Consider the following 23,784-nt stretch of genomic DNA (forward strand, 5'->3'; position numbering starts at 1 on the left):
AAGGGATGTAGTGGAAAGGGGGAAAAAAATCTTTGTATCAAATTTCTCTGAAAAAGGGTTTATTATCATATATATATATATATACATATATATATGTATATATATATATATGCAATTAATAAATGTATATAAAACTAATAGTCATTCCAGGATAGATGTGGTCAAAAGAACAAAGTGTACTCAAAATTGCTCCAAAGTCCCAATAACAAGAGAAATGTATAACAAAACAATCCCAGTTTTGCCTCACACACTATAAATTGGCAAAAATAACAAAAAGTGACAATAGAAGGAGATGCAAAAATAGAGGCACACTGATACATTGTTGATGAAGCTTTGTAATGGTACAGTCATTTTGTAAAGCAACTTAGAATTATGAAAAAGTGATTAAAATATGCTTACCCTTTGAATCAGAAATTACATTCCTGGGCTTATAATTCCAAGGAATCTATTGAAAAGAAGAAAATAATCTCATAAAAGTCCAAAATATTTATAGTCTCATTTTTTGTGATGGTTAAAAACTGAAAACAAAGTAGAGACCTACTAATTGGAGAATGGCTAAACAGCTTATGAATGTAATGGAATATTCTTGTCCTGTAAGAAAGAATGGATATGATGAATGTGAAGAAGTATAAGAGGATCTATATGAACTGGTGCAGAGGAAAGTGAGTAAAGCAAAGAAAACTTCGTATGAATATATAAATTTAACAGAATTATAAAGATCAAGCAGGATTCAAATGAAGAGATATGAAAGGACACCTCTAACCTATCCCTTCATGGAGATAGGAAGTGTTATATACTGCACATGTTCAAGGACCTTTTCAATATATTGCTTGATTGTCCTGACACATTATTTTCCTCCTCTAAAATACTGCTTTTATGTGGTTTTTTTGGGAGGGGGGAATACATGGGTTATGATGATGTAAGAAATAGGAAATATTGATAAAACCAAAATATACATTAACAAATATAATTTGGAGGGGAAAAAAAGCATGGGAAAAGGCATCAGTAGCTAGAGAAGTCATGAAAGGCTTCATGTAGGTAGCAGCTCTTGAGCAAAACTTTGAGAAACACACTGGACTCTATATATATATAGCCATGGTGACAAGAGATAGAGCATTATGGATGACTAACAATTTGACTAGACTATGTGTGTGAAGCAGAAAAATGCATAGAAACCTTGGAAAGGTAGGTTGGAATTAGTTTGTGGAGGACTCTAAATGGCAAACAAATTGATTCTAGAGGTAATTGAAAGCCACTATAATTTTTGAGGAAAGAAGTGACATGGTCAGTCCTATGTATGGGAATTGTCCTTTGGCAGCTCTATGAAGCTCTATTCTAAGAGTAGGAAAAGGAGGGGAAAAGGGCTTCAAGCAGGGATGCTATTGCAATAATCTAGATGAGATGGGACCTGGATGAAGGGTAAATTATCTTCGTTCCATTATCATTCTCATTTATAGAAGAGGGTGTGTGTGTGTGTGTGTGTGTGTGTGTGTGTGTGTGTGTATGCTTATATTTATGTTAATTATCCCTTCCACATGGCAGGAGTGAGGGACACAGTGTTCCCATGATCTGGAAAATCGATGTAAAATTTTTTGGCTTCCCTTCACAACAGAGAAGTCTTATTTTTTTTTTTTTTGTTTATGGGTGTTTGCATTTATTATTAAATTTGTGTTAAGTATTTCTGAGTTTCTAAATTTTTTCTCTGTAGTCATTGGTCTTTTGTGTCATCTGATGTTTCTGCAAAATTCACCCAAAATTTCCATTTACAGTAATTTCTTTTGCCATACTACAATATATCAAAACCATGATGGGGAAAATCATCATGTGGAAGGGATAACTCTATGTACATGTATATATAGCCATCTACCTTTATTATATCCTTTTAAAATTAGCTGAAATTTGTTAAATGAATTTGGAGCTACATATTACAGAAAGTGACCCAAATTTTAATCTAAGAATAATAATGAAAATTAGGTTTACATTTCTATAGCCATTTGAAAGCCTATATAGCATTTTGCTCACAAAAACCTTGGGGATAAAGAATGTTCATGTTATCATCCTTACAGATGATGTGATTAAGGCTGAAATAACCTTGACACCCCTGGAGAGAAGGGCCTGAGCATCCCCAGCATCTGGCACAGAGCTGGTCTTAAAAAGTATTTGATGAATTCAGATCACTTAAGTTTCAGGCTCTTCTCTCACTCCTTCACCACAATGCCTTGCTCTAACACTGAGCCAGCAAATCATAAAGAATAAATGAACCTCACAAGATCAGTTTGCATTTGATTTCTTGTCAACTCAAAAACTGATTTCTGCAGTCTGGGATATCAGTGTACCTTCCTTTCTACTTCTGTTAGTATTTCTTTCTCTGTGTTTCTGAATATATCTGTGTCCATTTCTGCCTGTCTCGCTATATATCTCTTTCTCTCCATCTCCATCTCTGCCTATCTCTATCTTTGTGTCTGGCTCTGTTTCTCACTGCATGTCTCTCTGTCTTTGTCTCTCTATTTTAGGATTTTGTTTCTCTATCTCTATTTCTCTCTGTGGTTCCTCTGTCTCTAGCTGTCAATCACTCTCTTTATTTTCCTTTTTCCATCTTTATGTCTCTGTGTTTGTCTGTCTCTCTGGATCTGTCTATCTTTGTCTCGGTCTTTGCTTCTCTATCACCCTGTCTCTCTCTCTGTGTGTCTCTGTTTCTCTCTGTTTGTCTCTCTCTCTTCTCTTGTTCCACTTAGCAGTGGAGCCCCTCACGCATCTGCCCTGTGGAGGCCTTAGGCTTATGCCTGCCATTCAGCTTGTTGAAGTGTGTGTTGACATGTCTCTGTTTGTTGAAGAGAGTTGGATGCTTGTTTTGATGCAGAGCAGGATAATTAAGGCCTGGTTAGTGTGCTGTCAAAAAGCTTTATGTTAAAATGTTAGCACCACTGCAAGCAGGGCTAGTCCGGGGTCCCAGGAGTGTGTCTATTCTGAGCCCCTCCTATTGGGAACCTATAACTGACTAGCCTTTTTTTAAAAAGAGGAATGACAGGATTGTGGCCTAAGGCTACTGAAGAGACTTTCAAAAGAGAATCTCATTTGAATCAATATCTATAAGTACTAAGAGAATCTCATTTGAATCAATATCTATAAGTACTAAGGATATAGTGAGTTATCTTAAGGGACAGATACCCTCTAGAATACTATGAACAGACATCAAAAAGGCCTGCAGAGTTGGGAACTAGGGAGAAGAATTGGAAACGTGATTAGAGAAAGAGACCAAGACGGAGAGAAACACAGAGACAGTGAGAAACAGAGACAAAGACAAACAGAGAGGGAGAAGGAAGAAAAATTAATTCAGTTATGCAATTCCTTTTGTCCCTTGCCTTAATTATAGCCAATGGACTTTCTACATAAGCTTAGGGAGTTCAAAAGATTTTAGATTTAAGATTGAAATTCAGAATCTTAAAAGTTATCACATCCAACTCCCTCATTTTATATATCAGGAAACTGAGGTTTGTGTGGTTAAATAATTTGTTCAGAGTTCCTTAGGAAGTATTTGCAGCAGGATTGAAACCCATTCTTCTGATTCCAAAGCTACTGTCCCTAAGCTATTGTTTGATCCTTGCTATATGAGGCACAAATGAGTTGTGGAAACTCATTTATTTGAATCCAAAACCAGATTGTTACATATAGAGCTTGTATGACTTTCTACAAGTCATTTCCCCTCTCATAGTTTCCTTATTTGTAAAGTGAGGGCACTAGACTAGATGTTCTCTAAGGTAGCTCTCCCTTCTCAGTCAAGATTTTAGAGGAATTATAGGATCAGAACTGTGTTTTCTTCTAGCCCAGCATCTTTCCTATAGTTATACTCCTGGCTCTGTTCAGCATCACTGGTTCAATGACATCCCAGTAGGGCTCCCAAGCACCACTACAAACATGGGCCCCTGAATGAGCCCTAACCCATGCCATTTTTATTCTGTAAACATGTACCTCAGCTGGATTGAAATCTTTTCTTGTTGAGTAGTGAACATTTAATCCCTCTGAGATTTCCTCCTATTTATCCTGTTTATGTGCTATATGTAAATAGATATTTGCAGGCTATCTCCCCTACTTAGGGGCTCTTTGTGCCTTTCTTCATATCTCTAATGCTTAGCACTGTGTTTGTCACATAATAAGGACTTTAAAAATGCCTGTTGACTGACTCACAGGCAGGTAATGCTAACAGGTCTTTGTGAATGCTTCAGTGCTACTTAACTTTAAATTGTTCTTCTGATTTTTTATACCTAAAGAGCTAGCTGACTTTTTTTAAAAATGAAGAAGTTTGCATTAGCTCAGTGATGATGGATATTTGATGGTTCTTCAGAAATGTGTAAGGGTCACCATTTTTAAAAATGAATTTGTATGTGGTGTTGGCTTTGTTTAGACCCAAGTAACTTATGAAGGGTAATGTCTAAGGCATGAAGGATTGGGGAATTGAGCCAGTAGAAAAGAGGTTTAAAGTAACAAAATCCTGGATCCTTGAAAGAATGAGCTAAAAAAGGGTGAACAGCATCCACCACTTCTTAATGTCTCACTGTGGTTTAGAGGTTATGCTGGGCTCTCGATGGCCAAGTACATAAGCTCTGGCCATCACTGGCCAAGCCAAAAGTCTTCAAGTATACTTGAGACCCAGCCTTGCTAATTGTGGAGAAGCTCATCATCAGAATTAGCTATAAAGAGATGATCTTCAAAAAATATATACTAAGTCATAAATGGGTCAACATCTGTTATCAACAGACTCATTGTCAATATGTACAAATCACAGTTCCTGGAAGTATTGAAATAAGGAATAAGTTGATTTTTGACACCTCCTATGTTTTTGTGATTGACTACTCATTCTTCCCTGTGAGCTAGAAATGTTTAAGATCAAAAAAGTGTCCATGTCCGCTGATAGAGGCTGCTTGAAAGGAAGCAAGACAGAGCCCTTTCAAGAAGAAAATTGTCCTATCTTCTCACCAGTGTCAGAATGTAGAAGTGTTTACAAAATGCTCATTAAAAGAAAAAGGAATTGTGAGATAGCTACAAAATCTGGTGCACAAGTTTACACTAGAGAGATAAGGAAGGCTAGGCTCCCATAGGCGATCCTGCTGTCCAATTACTGCAACCTGGCTTTTTTTGGGGGCAGAGGAAAAACAGAAGGGAAAGAGACAGAGTGAGGGAATGCTTCTGAAAGAGTTTCCAAACTTGGCAACTCCGGATGACATAAGTCAAGTCCTCTCCAGAAGATTCGGACCACTCGAACCACTGACACCTAAACTTCACTGGGATTGGGGACTTAAGCAAAGCCATGGGCTCCCAAGTCTTCCAGCTGTATGTAATTCTCTGTCTGGGAGCCTCCTTGGGATCTGGCAACCCCATCATGAGCCTGGAAGACTCTTCCCTGGAAGAAGATCTGCCCCTGCTGGATGATGTTTTTTCAGAGCAAGATGGCGTTGACTTTACTACTCTGCTACAAAGTGTGAAAAATGAATTTCTGAAGACATTGAACCTGTCTGAAATCCCTTTGCCCAATTCGGCCAAGGTGGACCCACCAGAGTACATGTTAGAACTATATAACAGATTTGCAACTGATCGAACCTCAATGCCATCTGCAAATATCATTAGAAGTTTCAAAAATGAAGGTAAGTTTGGGCTTTTGTTATCATAAATTCAGCTACACTTTAAAAAAAAAGAATCTCTATGCATAACATATACATATATTTATGTATTATATATGTATAAATTCACACATATAGGACTGTGATAGCCATTAGGCTTTGAGTTTCACTGGAGCAAGGAATTCCCCAGGTGAGAGATCTTCTCTGCTCTTGACTTTTAGAAAGGTATCAAGTGCTCTGAAAGATTGTGACTCGTACAGGGACAAACAGCTCAAACCTACGTCTCCCTGCTCCAATGATGGTTTTCTATCCATTAAGTCAATATGTGTGTATACACATGTATATTTTGCACATGTGTACTTATGTGTAAACATTAACATGTATGTATGTATACAGAATATAGATTTTTTTTTAAAAACATGAAAATATACTGTGAACTCTTTCTGGAACCGTATGAATTTGGATGTGCAATTATATTAATTATAGACATCAATAGATATAGGTGTATGAAGGGTATATAGATAAAAGCAATAAAAAATATTATAAGCTCTTATTGGCACTGTATATATCTATATATGCATTAAATTATGTATATGAATATGTGTGTATGCATATATATACACATGCATATATATGCCCATTGGGTGTATGTATATGTATATGTGTATATATACATTCATACATTAATATAGAGAACATATGTATATTTTTGGTATTATATATATACAGTGTATATATACATATCTACAAACACACACTATCTATATTATGTAGATAGATAGATGTCTATATATAATATAAATGCATATGCAAGTCTTTACAATGCCAATAAGAGCTTACAGTATTTTTTGGTATGGCTTTTATTTGGATCTTGGCAGAAATGTCCCAATAGACCTTTCTATCTGACACAATAGCATTGCATCTGAAATGGGCTCATTTTCTCCTAATCAGATCACCATTTTCTGTTTGGATACCTTAAAACACAGATCGGTCAACTGTATCCTGCCTATCAGTCTGTCTATAAGCTCTCCCAACAAATCAAGCTTATTTATTAGCTTCAGTTGTCAATTTAACATAGGAAGGAAATTCTTTTTTTAAAAAATTGAGAAAAGCAGGATAATGTGACAGACAATTTGCTAGGAAACAGTCTCATTTTGCATATTTATTTAAGAAAAGTTAAAAAGCATAGAAATGAAAGGGGCTACTTTGTTAAATATGCCAGTAAAGGGATAGGATGTCTTCACACAATTCAGAAAGAACTTTCTGCTCCATAATTCATCCAATCCTGAATGAGCTATCTCCCTCCTCAAATTTTGTATAATAATTTGTTATCTCCTTTCCCGCTATTATAATCTATCTTATATGCTATTTATTTGTACTCATGCAGTATCCCCAACTACTAAACTAGATAGAATTATCTGTCTAGAACTGGAAGGATGCTCAGAGGCCATCTAGTCAACCCTTTCATTTTACAAATGTGTAAACGGATGCCCACAGAAATTAAATGATTCACCAAAGGTCAAAAAGGTAGTAAGTATTATAGTTGGGACAGAACCCAAGTGTTCTCAAACACTTGAGTTCAAATGCTAACTCACTTTCCACTTTACCAGAATTCCTCCAAGAGACTGTGCTGGGGTTTTTTATGTTTGTCCTCAGGAATAGGGCTTTGCTGGGTGTATAGTAGGCATTCAGTAAATATTTGTGGAATGGAGTGAAATGAAAACTATTCACTGAATCATAGGGCCTTCAAATTCTATTTACATTTTTTAGAACCGTATAAAACTTATTATTATTATTTACAAATTTTAATATCTAGCAGAGTTTGCTAAGTAATGGACAAGAAACAAAAGTTTTGGTTAATATGACTTTGCCCAGACTGCTAGATTCAGTAGCAATCTCATGCCTTTCAATAGTAATGTTCCTTCCCAAATTGAGCTATAACTTGCTCACTTTATACACACTTCTTCATAGATCATAGATTTAGAATTGAAAAGGACCTTAGCGATCATGTCATAGTCCAGTCTCCTCATTTTGTAAATAAGAAACTGAAGGTTGAGATTTGCAGAAAGTCACAGAAGTAAAAGGGCATTGAGCAAAGATTTGAAGCCAGATTCTTCTAATTTCAAGTTGAAGGTTCTTTCCTCCTCTACTACATGGACTCTTCCTAACGTGCACAATATAGTTTAGGGTAACTATTCATTTTTGTTATTGTTGTTGTTTTTATTGTATATTGTTATTATTGTCTGGAATCTCACTGATGTAGAGAATTCCTTGATGTGAAAACTCTCAAAACCAATGTAGTCATTTACACATTGGAGACAGCAGTGTATGGTAGATGTTTCATAACCAGCTCTGGGAAAAACAAAAATGTATATATCACATACTTCTACTTTTAATCTGCACTACTAATATTTTCTCCATCACCTTCTTAAATCTCGATAATCCACAAAACAAGAAATCAATCAGAGATTTGTAGGAAAAGTTTCATGATTTTTAACAAAAGTCTAGTAGGTTTAAGCTGAGTTCCAATACATTCCTGCTACAGAGTTGCCTAGAAAATTGAGAGAATTAAGTGGCTTACAAATCCATGAATTTACCAGATAGAATGTGTCAGTTAAATCCAGTTCTTCTCCTATTCCAAGGCTAGTCTTCTACACACTGTGCTCCATGATCTGTCATTGGTCCTTTCCAGCACCAAATCTATGACTCTATGACTTATATTCATATATCCATCAAAGCAGATAATATGTGAATCAAATATGTTTATTGATTAAGCTCATATGTTTACTTTTTAAATTTAAGTTTCACACTATCATTAATAAAACATTACATACACATCACACACACACACACACACACATACATACACACATAGCACATACACATTGCATTGTATTTGCTAACTGCCTTTAAATTTTGCTGAAGCTTTAGGGGGGAAATGGTAGCATTCACTGATTTGTGAAAGAAGAAAAATGACATTTGTATCTACAGACACATTAAGTAGGCAAGTTCAAACTCAGTAATAATCTCAGTCTAAAACTTATTCTGAAGTGCTGCTGCTGCATACCTCCATGCTTATCCCTAAGGGCTCCTGATCTGTTGAGAGACTGGAGAGTGCCATCATTCATATCCATGCATGAAAAAGACCCCATTAGCCATCCACAATTCTCATTGTTAGCTATGGCATTCTAGTGAAAAATTAGAACCAGCTTCAAAGTCCAAGTGTTGAAAGAATGATTAAATAATTGTGATATATTCATGGAGTGCAATAGCATAATTAAGAACAAGTGTGAAGAATACAAAGGTATCTGGAAGGAATTTGTTGAAATAATACAAAGGGCGGGGTGGAGGTGGAGGGGAGTAGAACCAAGCAAATGGAGAACATTATTATGAGCGGAAAAGAAGTGATGCACATCAGAAAGAATGGACAAAGAACATTAATGGGGTCTTGAAAGATGTGTAAGAGAAATAGTTCCAAATTTGGAGTCAGAGGACATGAGTTTGAATCTCAGCTTTCCCACTGATAACCCCTGGTCAATCACTTCATTTTTCTCAGTTTCCTTATCTGTAAAACAAGGGGAACGGAGTAAATGATCTCTAAAATCCCTTCTAGCTTGAAAACTAGGAAACAAAACTGAGTTGCTATGACATTTTATGTATTTAAATTAATTTATTTCAATGGAAATAATTGCAAAGTTAATTTAATTGACCGTGCTGAGTGTTTGAAATTGTATATAACTCATGTGAAAATGAATCTATTATAGAAGTCAAGATTTTGAGTTTGATGATCCTGCAATTATCCAATGATAACAAAAACTTGAAAACTGAACTTAGCTAACATTCAATGTCCATCCCAATTGATTGAGGATCATAAAGTCCAGAATTAATAAAGATCAACACCCTCATTTTTACATATGAGGCAACTGAGTCCCCAGGAATGAAATGACTTGGCCAAAGTCAGACAGAATGATAAGGAGCAGAGCTGATAGCTGGATGTAGACATTTTGGTACTACTAGACTGTAACCCTAGGAAGTAGTGGGAGACAGATAAAGCACCAGCAGTGGGTTTCAGTGTGATGCAGTAAACAGACCCCAGAGCATGTGTGTAGTGAGGAGATCTGACTTTCAGTAGAAGGTTCTAAACCTACCAGCTGTGCAAACTTAGGCCCCATAACTTCCTATCTGAAACTTAGTTTCTTTACCTGTAAAATGGGGATCGTAATACTTGCACTATTACTATGAAGTTATGAGTGGGTAAAAGCACTAGATTTGGAGAGAGGAAGATCTGAGTTCAAATCCAGTTCAGAGGTTATTATTATTATTTTTCAGTCACTTCAGTCTTGTCTGATTCTTTGTGACTCCATTTGGGTTTTTTCTTGGCAACAATACTGATATGGTTTTCTATTTCTTTCTCCTGAAAACATTTTTGTTGTGTTAAGTTGTTTCACCCACATCTGGCTTTCCATGCCCCGTTTGGAATTTTCTTGGCAAAATGATTTGCCATATCCTCTTCCACTCTATTTTGCAGATGAGGAACTGAGGCAAGCAGGGTTAAGTGAATTTTCAAGAGTCACACAGCTAGTAAATGTCTGAAGCTGAATTTCAATTCATGGAAAATGAGGCTTCCTGATTCCAAGTTTAGTGCTCTATCCACTGAGCCACCTAGCTGCCTTCCAGCCCATTTTACAGAAGAAGAAATAAGGCAAATGTGGTTAAATGATTTGTCCAGGGCCATACAGCTAGTAAGTGCCTAAGACCAAATTTGAAGTCAGGTACTCCTAACTCCAGGCCTGGGGCTCTATCCATTGTACCATCTAGCTATTTTTTGACAAATTTCTTAACCTTTTATTACTTCTCATGTATTTTTTTTTCATTTTCATTTATCTGTAAAATGGGGATAATAATACTATCTACCTCAAAGAGTTATCATGTAGATCAAAGGAGAGCATTTTAAAAGCATTTTTGCAAACCTTAAAATGCCACATAAAACATTATTATCATCATTATTATTTTCATTATTAGCAATAGTAGTAGTAGAATCCTCTTCCCATCCCTTAGATCTCCTTAATACAAATGTTTTCCTAAGGAAGCTTTAAAAAATCTCTCTCTCTCTCTCTCTCTCTCTCTCTCTATCTATCTATCTCTATCTCTCTCTCTCTCCCCCCTCTCTCCCTCCCTCTCTCTCTCTTTTTTCTCTCTTCCTCTCTCTCTCTCTCTTTCTTTTCTCTCTCTCCCTCTCTCTCTGTCTTCCCCTCTCTCTGTGTCTCTCTGTCTCTGTCTGTCTCTCTGTCTCTCTGTCTTTGTGTCTCTCTGTGTCTGTGTCTGTGTCTCTCTGTGTCTGTGTCTATGTTTCTCTGTCTTTGTGTCTCTCTGTGTCTGTGTCTATGTCTCTCTCTCTGTCTCTTTCTATATATATATATATATTTGTAGTAGCCTGTAAAACTGTTAAGTATTTACTTTATTTGCATACCTACAGAATTTCAAATATTTTTAATTTTTTAAAATTAATTTAATTAATTTAAACATATTTATTAATTAATTAAAATTGATTTTTTAAAATACAAAAAGAAGTTTCCTCACTCATTCCTTACTTATTCCTCCTCATACAATCACTATTTATGTTATTATGGCCAGTAAGAAATTTCAGTGCAGAGTCATCTCTACTTCTCAGAATGCTCCAGTGGAAAGAGCTCCAAGCTAGGACTCAAAAAACCTGAGTTCAAATCCCAAGCCAACTATTCCTTTGCAGAATGACCTTAGCCAAGTAACTTCCCATCTCTGGACCTAACTTTCTGCATGTGTACAATAAGGGGGTTGGACTAAATTACTAGTTCTTAATCTTTTTCTTGCTCACAGGACAGTAATATCTCTTACCATGAAGAATATAGTACAGTGTGGACTCCTAAGTAGGCATGTAATAACAAGTATAAAATCTTGACAATTCCAAGGAGACTATGCATATGATTACAGGTGAAAGTTCCATACAATTCATAGAATGCCTGAATGATATTGCCACAGCCTTGAAGAACCACTAGGTCAGAGAACCTCTAAATTACTTTTATCCTAGGTCCTATGATTCATCTATTTAATGCTGAATTTGATACACATCCACTGGCTTGGTATTTCATCAATCAGTAGAAGCATTTGACCTATGGATTGGAATTGATCAGTCAAGATTTATTTGTTAAATATCTAGTAATAGTAATCAGAGCTCTCATTTCTATGGGGCCCCAAGGTTCACAAAATTTTTTTCTATAACCTTCTGATGTAGGGATTATTATTATTATCGTTTCTATTTTTATAAATGAGAAAACATTTACTCATGGAAGAGAAATAATGGCTTGCCCGGGGTCTTGCCCCTAATTGGTATCAGATCTACAACTCAAATATAGATCTTCTGATTACAAGGCCAGTATCTTGTGTGACATGTAATTCCAGGCTACCATAGGAATTCAGAAATAAGTGACTAGGACACTGGAACTTGGAGTGAGGGACTTCTGTGACCAAATTTCTCCTTAGACACATACTAGCTGCATGACCTTGGCTAAGTCTTTCATTCTCTCTTTATGTGCCTCATTTTCCTCTTCTATAAAATGAAGAGTTTGGAATTGATGGACTCTAAGGTCTATTCCCATTCTGAAACTACAAGACAAACAATCCTAAAATTATTATATGGTCCTTGCCTCTAAGAAACTTTTCTCTATCAAGGAGAAGGAAACCATAAATAATGTTCAAAACCTTCCAGAATTATAATGTGGTCCATGTGGGTATTCATTCCACCAGTGCAACTCACAACTCCTCTCTTCAGTGATTCAATCCAACAAATTTGGATTTGCATGTGTATGGATATGGCATATAAATTAATTTAATATAACAGTTTGGTAGATGATCCTGGAAAGATGCTGTGGATACCCAAATTTACCATCCTGTGATAGTCACTCTATGATCAATCTAATGCTGAGGTTTTTTTTAAATTAGCTAGACATGAAAAGATAGATAACAATGATGGAAAATCCATGATTTGACAAATAAGTGGCAAGAATTTAAGGAACTTGTTACTCCCATGGGGAAGGGACAGAGAAGATTTCATTGGATATCAATGGGAATAAGATTGGCCTTGAAGGTGATTAACTGTGTAAACTGGCAGAAAGGAGAATAGAGGGCATTTCAAGAAGGGGCAATGACTTGAACAAAAAGAGAATACAAAAAACTGTTCAGGAAATAGGTAGACATTTGGAGAAGGGAAGAGGGAGGTATAAACTTGAAAGGGTATAATGTAAGGGGCTGTGATTGTGTTTGGACTATTAATTGGCTAGTGAGGAGCCACAAAAGGTTTTGAATGAGAAGGACCCATCTAAGGATGTTGCACAAGAAGAAGAATATTAATTGGATTTAGTGTAAGAAGACCTAGGGGCAGTTAGGTGGTGCCATAATGCATAGAGTACTGAATCTGGACTCAGGAAGACTCATTTTTTTGAGTTCAAATCCAAGCTCAGACGTACTAACTGTATGATCCAGGGCAACTCACTTAATCTTGTTTGCCTCAGTTTCCTCATCATAAAATGAGTTGGAGAAGAAAATGAAAAATACTCCATTATCTTTGCCAAGAAAAAGTTTTAATCCCTGTACCAATACTCACTAGCTATATAATCAAGTCAATTCACTTCTCTGAGTCTCAGTTTCACCAAATGTAAAAGTGGATATTTGCACTATCCACCTTACCTAGTCATAAGGAAAGACTTTCATGAACCTTAAAGTGATCCATAATTGTATTATTCCTATATAAATATAGATTATTATTATATTCATCAAAGCAAAATCCTTAAAAATGAATATAACAGCAAATTAGATGCAGATAGACCAAATATAAGGCTACAGAGTACTCTAAGTGCAGGGTGACAAAAACTAGAAGAATATAAGCTCCTTGATGATAAAGTCTGTTTCACTTGTTTTTCTATGCCTATTGCCTTACATGATACCAAGTACAAAGAAGGCACTTAATAAATACTTGAATAGAATCATAGATTTAGAGTTCTTTAGAAGGGATGTTGGAAACCATTTAGCCCAAACCCTCATTTAATAATGAGGTGGAGAATGAATTTTGAAGAATGTAAATGCCTTGGTCAGTATCACCTATGGTAAGTCACAAAGGTAGTATCTGGATCCTTACTATCTCACTCCAAAGTGAGCTCTTTCCATTTTGCCATAAGGAACTAAGATCCAAGGCCAAATGATTTAGCAATGATCATAAAGGTATTAAATAGCAGAAATAGGATTAAATTAAAGTGAAATAAATGAGATTGATTATGATGGTAGCAATAGAAGTAGAAAGTAATAGGAGACAAAAACCATTATAAAAGAAGCAAATAATCTAATAAAAAGAAATCAAAAAAAGAAATTTTTAAAACTGGGGATATTTATCTGAGAGAAGCCTTAGAGAGATCATAGAAATTGTCTCCAACTATTTGAAAGACTGTGTTCTGAACAAGGGTAAAACCTATTCTATTAAGGGTTGAAAAATCAGAAGAAAAAGCAATAAGTATAAACCACAAGGAGCTAGATTTAGGCTTTAATTTAAAGAAAATTTTCTAATCAATTAGAGCTATCTGAAAATAGAATAAACTGCATTAGAAAACAATGAAATCCCTTTACTGGAAATCTCCAAGTGATACTTGTCAGTTATATCATAGAAGGGATTTCTATTTTGAAGTTAGCCACATAACATTCATTAGATTCTGAGATGTTATCTAAGCTAATTGTAAAAATTAAACTCTTCTTTTTTAGTCTTTTCAACCCTATCTGATTCTATGATTTCATTTGGCACTTTCTTGGCAAAGATACTGGAGTGTTTTGCCACTTCCTCCCCTACCTCATTTTTACAGATGAGGAAACTGAGGCAAACAGAGTGAAGGGGTTTTCTTAGGGTACACAGCTAGTAATTTCTGAGGTCAGATTTGAACTCAAGAAGATGAATCTTCTTGATTCCAGGCCCAGCACTTTATTCACTGTGCCATCTACATTCTCAAAATATGGTAATGTCAAAATTCTTCCTGTTTTAATTTGATATGAATGTCTGTCTTGGGGTAAGCACAAGATAGTCCAAAGACCTCATTCACTAATGTTGAAAATAGTTAAGTAAACTTTGAGTTATCTTAAATTAAGAGATGCATATCAGTCATTGATTCATAGATGAGTTAGTAAGACAGGGAAGCAGTTTTCAAAAGTGTAACTTAAGCAAATACTGTGTGTGTGTGTGGGGGGGGCTTTCTATATATCATGAATCTAAAGCTATTTTTATCAGATAAGGGCATTGAGACTTTAACTCACTATATAACAGTTATTTGATATGACATTTAGGCCATAATACAGTAAAATGAATATAATATATTGACATTTAGAATAAAAAGAATTTTCAGCTCCACTCTAAAATTAAGAAGTTAGATTAGATAAGGTTCTTTCTTGTCTGAAGACTTAAAATCAATTATCTTTGAGCAGTCACCTAATCCAACTCCATAATTGTACAAAGACATTTCTATCCAAACTTTAAGAATCTGTGTAATGGGAAGTCTTTCTGCATTCTGGTAAAATTCGTTATCGTAAGTCTCAAATCATAGACTCAGTCCTTTCAAGATGATAGGCTCTGCCATATATGCCCTTTGCTAGCATTGCCTTAAAGACTTGGAGGTCTATATATATAGACATAAATTCATGTGTATATGTATACATATATACATCTACTTATATATATGCATATATGTAAATTCTCTTTGTGAGACAATAAGCTCCATATAGGCATTTTTTTTTTATTTTAGTAGCTCCTCCAAAGTCTAGATTAATGATCTGCATGCAATAGACACATAAGTGTCTTTTGAATTCAATGGAAAATTTCCTTTTATCTGTTCACCAGAGGGGCCCAAGATAATATGTAATGTTCTTGTTGCAACGATAGAAAGAGAAAATACAGGTTTTCATATATGTGATAAGATTGTTAATATGTGTTAGGCACTGAAGTAGATGGGATAAACAGTATTTCCACATAGGGACCAGGAAAAGATTTTTGAGAAGGGAAACACTAGATTGGCTGTTACATTATGAAGAGTATTTCCAAAGGGAAAGATAAGAAGACAGGAGAAAACAGTAATTCTAGAAATCTGAAAAGTGCCCAATAGCTTAATAATTGACTTAGCTTAAAATTTGCTAACATTAACATAGAACTTTAAATTTTATTTAGGATATCTCATACGTTGTCTCATGGGAGCTTCACAATAATTTTTTGAGGCATATGCTGAGAAGTATGGGTGTACTGATTAATATTTAACAATAGGATTTCCTTAAAATGTATTCATTTTGAAGTCTAATGTGCATTATGAACATTTTCTCCACCACTTTTTTAGTTGTAAACTCTCAACAACATATTAAATCAATCTGTGATTTGTAAAATAAATAAAATAAAAATAATAAAAATAAATTTAAAAAAAAAGACTTGGAAATCACCTATACACCACACAGGGTGGGCATCAGAGAAAGACTTTTAATTTGAAAGAGCTCCAGAGGAAGTTCAGCTTTTGTTAATAACCCATTTAAAGACACAGAACTCTTCCTAGCTGTGTGATCCTGGACAAGTCACTTACCCCAATTAACTCAGCAAAAACAAAAAACAAACAAACAAAAAGACAGAACCATATAATATTAGAGTTGGAAGAAATGAGCTTAGTGCCTCATGTTTGGAGTGGAAAGGGATCTTGGAGATTTTCTGGGTTCATTCCCTAATTAAGAAATGAGAAACCCAGTCAGGGAAAATAATTATCTAAATCATTCAGGTTTCTAAATCTAAATCAGCAGGTTTCATAATTCAGGTTTCCTAATTGCCATTCCAAAGCTTTTGTCACATTAAGGGCCCCAATGAAAGGAGAATTATGCATGGTGACATATCCCATTCATCCATATTCTTGAAATGAGGCTTCTAGTGTCTATGCTCTGAGTCCCCACTATGCTTTTAAAATTACTTTTTTATTCATATAATCATAAGACCCAGACTGTTAAAGTAGGGAGACAACTAGTGACTGAAGTCAAAGGATATGGGTTCAAATTCTGATCTTATCAGTCACTGTGTGACCTTTAGACAATTACTGTCCCAAATCTGTTTACTCATCCCTAAAATGATGGAATGGGACTAGAACTAGGGACCCTGAAAACTCTAGATACTCCTAAGTGATTGTTTCAGCCTATACTCTTGATAGAGTAGAAAACTTAAGGTGCTCAAGGGAATGAGAGAGATAAATCTCTAGTTCTAATGAGGTTGAATGTCAAATACCAAAGATTTTCCCACCTAACAAACAGCCCATGTTTTGGAAGTCTTGGGATAACTTAGATACAATACCTTGACATAGTAGATAGTAACTGTCAAATTGAATTGAATGTAAATTGACTCTATTACTTTCATTTTGGCTTACTAGGAAGAGCAGGGAAGTTTTCACGGTTCAATAAACATTTATTAAATACTTTTTCATGTGACAGAAGCTGTAATAGAACCTAGAGGATACAGATACTCAAAAAGTAAAACAATCCTTATTCTCAAAAGCTTATATTTCATCAGGGGAGAAAATGTGTACATATAAAAATAGGAGGTAGAACATTGGCAGGGAGAAGGGGAGGGAAGGATGACATCAGGAAAGGTTTAGTATAGAAGCAATACTTGAGCCATAGCTTGAGGGAAGAATGAGATTTAATGAAACGAGGGGAGGAAAAAATATATTCTAGGCACAGAGAACAACCAGTGGAAAAAATCACAGAGATGGAGCACCAAATGGAAGATCAGTATGACTGTACTGTATAGCAGAAGGGTAGATATATATAAAATGTGTATATGTATGTATGTGTGTATATATACATATATATACATACAAACAGGTATGTTGCATTGTGCGCATATGGGTATGCATGCATGTTCATACACATATATGGTTGGAAAGATAGGTTGGAACAAGGTTATAAAGGGCATTAAAAACCAAAAACAGGAGTCTTATGTTTTATCCTAGAAAAAATAGGAAACCAGTAGAATTAATTGTATAGGGGATTGACATGGTTAGATCTATTCTTAAAGAGAACGAATGTGGGAAATGCCAAAATAGGAGAGTTTCCAAGTGAGTTCAGTTTGAGCTATATTGAATTTGAGGTGATTCATAAACATCCAGTTTGAAGGATAAAGATGACAGATGCGAAAATGATATAAAACCTCAGAGTGACGATAGGGGGAGGAAAAAAGAGAAAAGAGTAGGAAGAGGGGGAGAGAAAGGGAGAGGAAGAAGGGAAGAGAGAGATTAGACATGGTAGGAGGAGAGCTAGAAGAAAATAATGTCACAATAACCCAGAATGGAGAGAGTATCCAAGAAGAATGAGAGTCAATATTTTCAAATGAAACAGAAAAGTGAAGAACAATAAAGATTGTTAGTGTCAATGAGGAGCAAGGGATATTGGGACTTCCCTTCCAGTGTCTTAGAAAATGTATGAAAAAAGACATATTATAGTCAGTGCTGGAGGGGGAAGATCAGGAATTCATATGAAGGAAATAAGATGTCTAAGAGCAAGTAGATGAAAAGAATATGAGAGGAAGATGTTCAGAGTGAAGAGAAATAGTATATTTATCATGGAATGGGAATTCCCGAGGGCTCAGTGGAAGCATGGGCAGAATTGGAACAAAACAAGAGGAGGATAGTGTTGAAGATAAGGAGAGATTAGGAAGTTAGGTGTTAGGGATAATTTGTTCCCAAGTATGGCATAATTGAGCAATATGGGAAAAGAGAATTAGAGATGGTGGGGATTTTCTGTCCAAAGGAGTAGTAGAGCGTGGGAGCTGAGTTGCATTGCCCACAGTCTCCACTGGGCGGTGGTGTAGGGCAAAGGCCAGGGGTACTGGACCTTGGTTGCTGCCCACTCTTGAGGACTGGTTGAGAGTGTAACAAGAGTGTGCAGAGGCAGAAGAGAACTCCAGGAATGAAATGCCTCCTGGGAATGTAATCCTCTAGCCCCTATTAGGACTGTTTACTCCAAGCCAGAAAGTTCACATGAGCAATGATGCTCTTGCTTTGTGGATGGAGAATTGAGAACAAAATGAGAGCTCATGGATGATAAAATTAAAGTATAGGAAATGACTCCATAGAAATGGGATATGTATAACAAAAGCAATATTCCTGAGCCATGGACATGGCTCCTCATTGCCTACCAAATAAAGCAAAAATTCTTGACTCTTCCATTGAAGGCACTCCACACTCTGGCTTTATCACCTCCCTCTCCTCTTCTGATGCTTTATGTTACAGCCAAATTCCCCATTTTCATGCTAGTCCGCATGCCTTTCTCTCAACCCTCTATGCCTGAAAAAGACTCCCTGATGCTCTCCAACCCATATCTTCACTTGTTGAAGTCCCCCTTCTTAAGGTCTAGTTCAGGTGCCACCTCCTCTATTGCACATTCTCCAATACTAACTCTGTGGATAGAGATATATTACACCCCAGATTTCTCATAAAACTTTGTCTATATCTATCCTTTCCATTTATCTGATTCTCCTTTAAATTATAATTATTCATGTGTCTGTCCTTCCTCAAATCACTCACCTATATCTAACCCCATGTCATCCCTATCATTCTTGAATTATAAGCTGACACAAAGATCTCTCCTTGTGTTTTCCAAACCTAGTACAAGGCTTTGTATACAGGAAACTCTGAATAAGTATATTTTGAAATATCTGTTGCATGTGCAAGGAACATATGAGATAAGCATATTACATCTAATCTGTATAGAACTACATAATCTATAAATGTTCATCCTATTTATGGTCAATGATTCTACTTTATTTTGAGGTAATTCTTTCCATTTAAAAGCTGGTTTTTGTCTTTTTCTAGATCTGTTTTCTCAGCCAACCAGTTTTAATGGACTCCAAAAATATCAACTCCTCTTCAATGTATCCATCCCTCACCATGAAGAGATCATCATGGCTGAACTTAGGCTTTACGCTTTGACCCAGAGGAACCACCTGCTATATGATGGAGTGGAACGAAAAGTGACCATTTTCGAAGTGCAAGAAAATGAAGGAGAGGAAAGAAAATTGTTGGTTTTGGTGTCAGGAGAGATCTATGGAACCAGGAATGAGTGGGAGGCTTTTGATGTCACGGATGCCATCAGACACTGGCGAAAGTCAGGTTCTACTACCCACCGACTAGAGGTCCACATAGAGAGTAGAAATGAAGAGACTGAGCCTTCAGTGAGAGATCAGTTGGAGATAGACATCAGTGACCATAACAAACATGTTCCTTTACTCATTGTGTTTTCTGATGACCAGAGCAGTGACAAAAAAGAAGAAAAAGAGGAACTGGATGAAATGATAGATCATGAGGACCTTCTGGAACTGGACAACCTAGAAACTGATGATTTCCATGATGGTCCTGGAGAAGAAGCTCTTTTGCAGATGAGATCCAACATTATTTATGACTCCACTGCCCGGATCAGGAGAAATGCCAAGGGAAACTATTGCAAAAAGACACCACTTTATATTGATTTCAAGGAAATCGGTTGGGATTCCTGGATCATAGCTCCTCCAGGATATGAAGCATATGAGTGCCGGGGAGTTTGTTCTTACCCTCTGGCAGAACACCTCACACCCACAAAGCATGCCATCATCCAAGCACTAGTCCACCTGAAGAATCCCCAGAAAGCTGCCAAGGCTTGCTGTGTGCCTACTAAACTGGATCCCATCTCCATCCTCTACTTGGACAAAGGGGTTGTCACCTATAAGTTTAAATATGAAGGCATGGCTGTGTCAGAATGTGGCTGTAGATAGCTAATAAGAAAGAAAGGAATAATGTCCAAGGATAGAATATTCAAAAACTGTAAATTTTGTACATTTGAAGTGCCTATTTAATAATATTATTTAAGGAGGGATGTACAGAAAACAGAAAGGGACTGCCTCAGAAGAATAGGTAGGTTGGTGGGTTGTAGAAAATGTATATTTTGCTATTCAGCCTGTTTCTTTCTGAGGACAATTTCCTTGTAATTTGCCATTTCCAGGCAATCTACCTGTAATTTAAAATGGCACATCCAAATAACAATTTCTACACATCCTCCATGCAATATCTCACATAACAAATGGCTCTCCAACCACAAAAATAAAGTTAATATGTACATACACATGTATATACATATATATACATAATCATTTGTATATATATGTAGATGCCATAATGCTTCAAGACACCATGACTTCATCCGTCTGTTCCCTCCATTTACAAACAACTTAAATACCTCCACACCTTAGGAGATGTTTTTATTAGTTTCTATGGGCAATAAAATTCACTATTTGGTGTCTAGCTTTCTAGTCTCCAGCCATATAGCTAGTCTGGTCCTTAGACTGCAATCAGAGTTCATCACTGATATATTCAAAATCTTTCCAGTTTGGCAGTACTTGCCAACATTTGTGTTCTGCAGTCTTCAAGAACACAAAATCACTTTCACACTAGGAGTGTGATTACAGTGATTAATATATCTGTATGTATATGGATTTATACACAAATGCATTCATCAAAAGTAAATTGATAGTATATCACAGATGAAAGGGTCCTTAGAGACCATGTAATCCAAACCAACCATTTTATAGATGAGAAAACTAAAACCTGAGAGGTTAAATGAATTCCCCAAGAAAATCCAGATATAATATATATCTACATATAGATAAAGGTAATTATATCTATATGTACATATATATTGTATAGATGTACACATACCTCTAAAAAGTTTCTATATTTGAGCACAATTAATAACTCTATCCCAAGCTATTTCAGATAGAAACTGAAAAAAATCAGTATAAAATTATATCACCCTAATCCCTGATGAAAAATGTAGGGTTGGGTTTTTTTTTTTTAATTTTCTCAAATGAAAACTTCTTCACTATTCTTTTGTCCTTTCCTCTTGTAGAAGGGCCTAGTGCTAATGCTAATTATTTGTATTGGGGAGATGGTGTTTGATAAGAAAGTCACTTGACTTAAGAGAGTTTGTCTAATCTCTCAAGACAACAGTAATGAACAAGTGATGGGTAGGTTTGACAAGATAGCATTTAATGAATATTTTAAAAAAGGAAAGAACTTGGAGCTAATGTTTAAAGACCAAGACCCATTCCCAGGGCTATGGCCCTGTAGGAAATGTGTTTTGTTTTCCATGATCCCAGAAGAGCAGAGTCCCTGTCTGGTACCTGCTTGTCTGGGCATTTCATTATAGGTTGGAGAAACTCAAATGTAGGTTAAGCTATGAGGTGGCCACTTATGGGAACAGACTTTAGGCTACTTTGAAGAACTGTGCCAGACACATCTCCCACTCCAGTAAGGTGGCCAGCCAGGGAAGGTAGAATCTCTCGTAAAGGTGTAGGAACTTTATGTGATGGTTAGCTAAACCCAGGACATCTCTAGAAGTTTTTTGATGTGATCTGCCTCTTTTTGGTAAACAATAAATGCAAGAAAGTATGATTAATTGAGGGTTCTAGTGAACTGTAATGTAGTTTCTCTCTATTTTTCTGTTAGTTTGAGGACTTCTCAGGAGAGAGAAAAGAAAAATGCTATCCACATATGTATTGAATGGAAATATCTGTGAAGTTCCTGCTACCCACCCCCACCCGATGTGTAGTGGTGTCACATGCCATGTTTCCACCACTCTTCTGCAACAAATGGAAATGATAAGAAGGTGTCAGAGCTGAAAAACAATAGACCCTTCACTTTATTTATACTAAGGTGCAAATTTGTCAGATTCTTGGGAAAGTTTAACTGCCTGATGATCCCTTCTCTGGTCACCGTCAACTCCTACTTCACGCATCCATGCATACGCTGTACATTTTTAAGGTAAAATTATCTTCCTGGAAGTGATAAAGAACTGTCTCTGAAAAGGCTAATTCTAACCATCATGGGAATCCATATTAAAAAAAAAAAAAAACTATCTGCCAATGGCTAAAACATCCATGTGAAATCTTCTCTTCTCCCCACTATTTATTGATATATTTATTGTTGTAATATACTGTAGAATACTAAATTGTTTATTTTGTTTTGTTTGTAATTCGCACTTGTGGAAAAAACTTTTATGGAATACATCAGATAGTAGGCAAAGCTTTTCAGACATTACCCTCCCCATTGAATGATGACTCCTTTATAGCACGTTGTTGCCTAAAGTTTCATCTTTTCTCACTTTGGATTCATATTTTTGGCAAACTTAACATACCATCTACTTTGCATGCTGTCAGTCTCTTGAAATATTTGACTTTTTTGTAAATGGTACAAATTTAACTCAAGTGGGAAGGTTATAAAAAAGATTAGCAAAATAAATGTAGATTGTGCTATGGTCTCATACCTATATGTTATCATACTGTTTTATCTGTAATGCAGTGTAATTGCTCATATATACCTCGAGAAGAAAAAACAAATATTTTAGGGTTTTTTGGAAGAAGCTTATCATTGGGTTGGCTGAAGGATGCCAATTCTTGAGGATCATCAACTAAGTCAAAAATGGGCTGTAATATGGATGAGTTCAGAGAATCAGTGAAATTGCAGATTACTGATGCTTGAAAGTAATGTATAAATGAGTAGCCATCAGTTTGTTCACTGACTAATAAAAATATTTAGTAGATTTTTTCAATCCCCAATGGGGTTTATGCTTTCTTCCCCACCTTGCTGAACTGGCTGGTCAATTCAGGTGTTACTAAATTAACCCAGGACTTCATTGAATAGTCAACTCATCTAGTGACATCATAGAAATGGAGTCCCAACATGTTTAATTTACTCTCAGGACAGAACTTATATATGTTCCCTAGGAAAAACCTAACTGAAAACATCACTCCTGAGATGTTGCTACATAAGTGGTATATATTCATTTTTATCCTTTAAGACATCATATACTGTTCCTTACAACATTCATCATCTTCACTGGAAATATTATTTATAGAAAACCTACTAAGAGTTGAAGACTAGATTCTTAGGTCATCTGGTCCTATAGTAAATGAAATGCAGGAGTTCCCTCTACAGTGTTCCTGACAGGTGGTCAACTACCCTTTATTGCAATAATCCCAGTGTTAAAGCACTCATACCTTCCCAAAGCCCCTGTTCTCCTTTTGGATATGTCAGTTTTTGAGAAGTTCCTCTTT

General features: G+C 36.0%; 1 protein-coding gene across 1 annotated transcript; it reads left to right on the plus strand.

Moving 5' to 3' along the window:
* Positions 1–5,238: 5,238 nt before the first annotated feature.
* On the plus strand, positions 5,239–23,286 carry BMP10 (bone morphogenetic protein 10). Its single transcript, XM_051975449.1, has 2 exons — positions 5,239–5,639; positions 19,514–23,286. Exons 1-2 carry the CDS (start codon positions 5,306–5,308, stop codon positions 20,446–20,448), a joined length of 1,269 nt encoding a protein of 422 aa, XP_051831409.1. The 5' UTR covers positions 5,239–5,305; the 3' UTR covers positions 20,449–23,286.
* Positions 23,287–23,784: the final 498 nt, after the last annotated feature.

This window comes from Antechinus flavipes, chromosome 2, assembly GCF_016432865.1.
Source record: "Antechinus flavipes isolate AdamAnt ecotype Samford, QLD, Australia chromosome 2, AdamAnt_v2, whole genome shotgun sequence".
Lineage (NCBI taxonomy): Eukaryota > Metazoa > Chordata > Mammalia > Dasyuromorphia > Dasyuridae > Antechinus > Antechinus flavipes.

What these genes read in the sequence shown, in the direction of transcription:
- BMP10 (XM_051975449.1), top strand. Translation starts at nt 5,306, where the DNA reads ATGGGCTCCCAAGTCTTCCAGCTGTATGTAATTCTCTGTCTGGGAGCC. An exon ending in TAGAAGTTTCAAAAATGAAG is followed by an intron (nt 5,640 to 19,513) that starts GTAAGTTTGGGC and finishes GTCTTTTTCTAG; the next exon opens with ATCTGTTTTCTCAGCCAACC.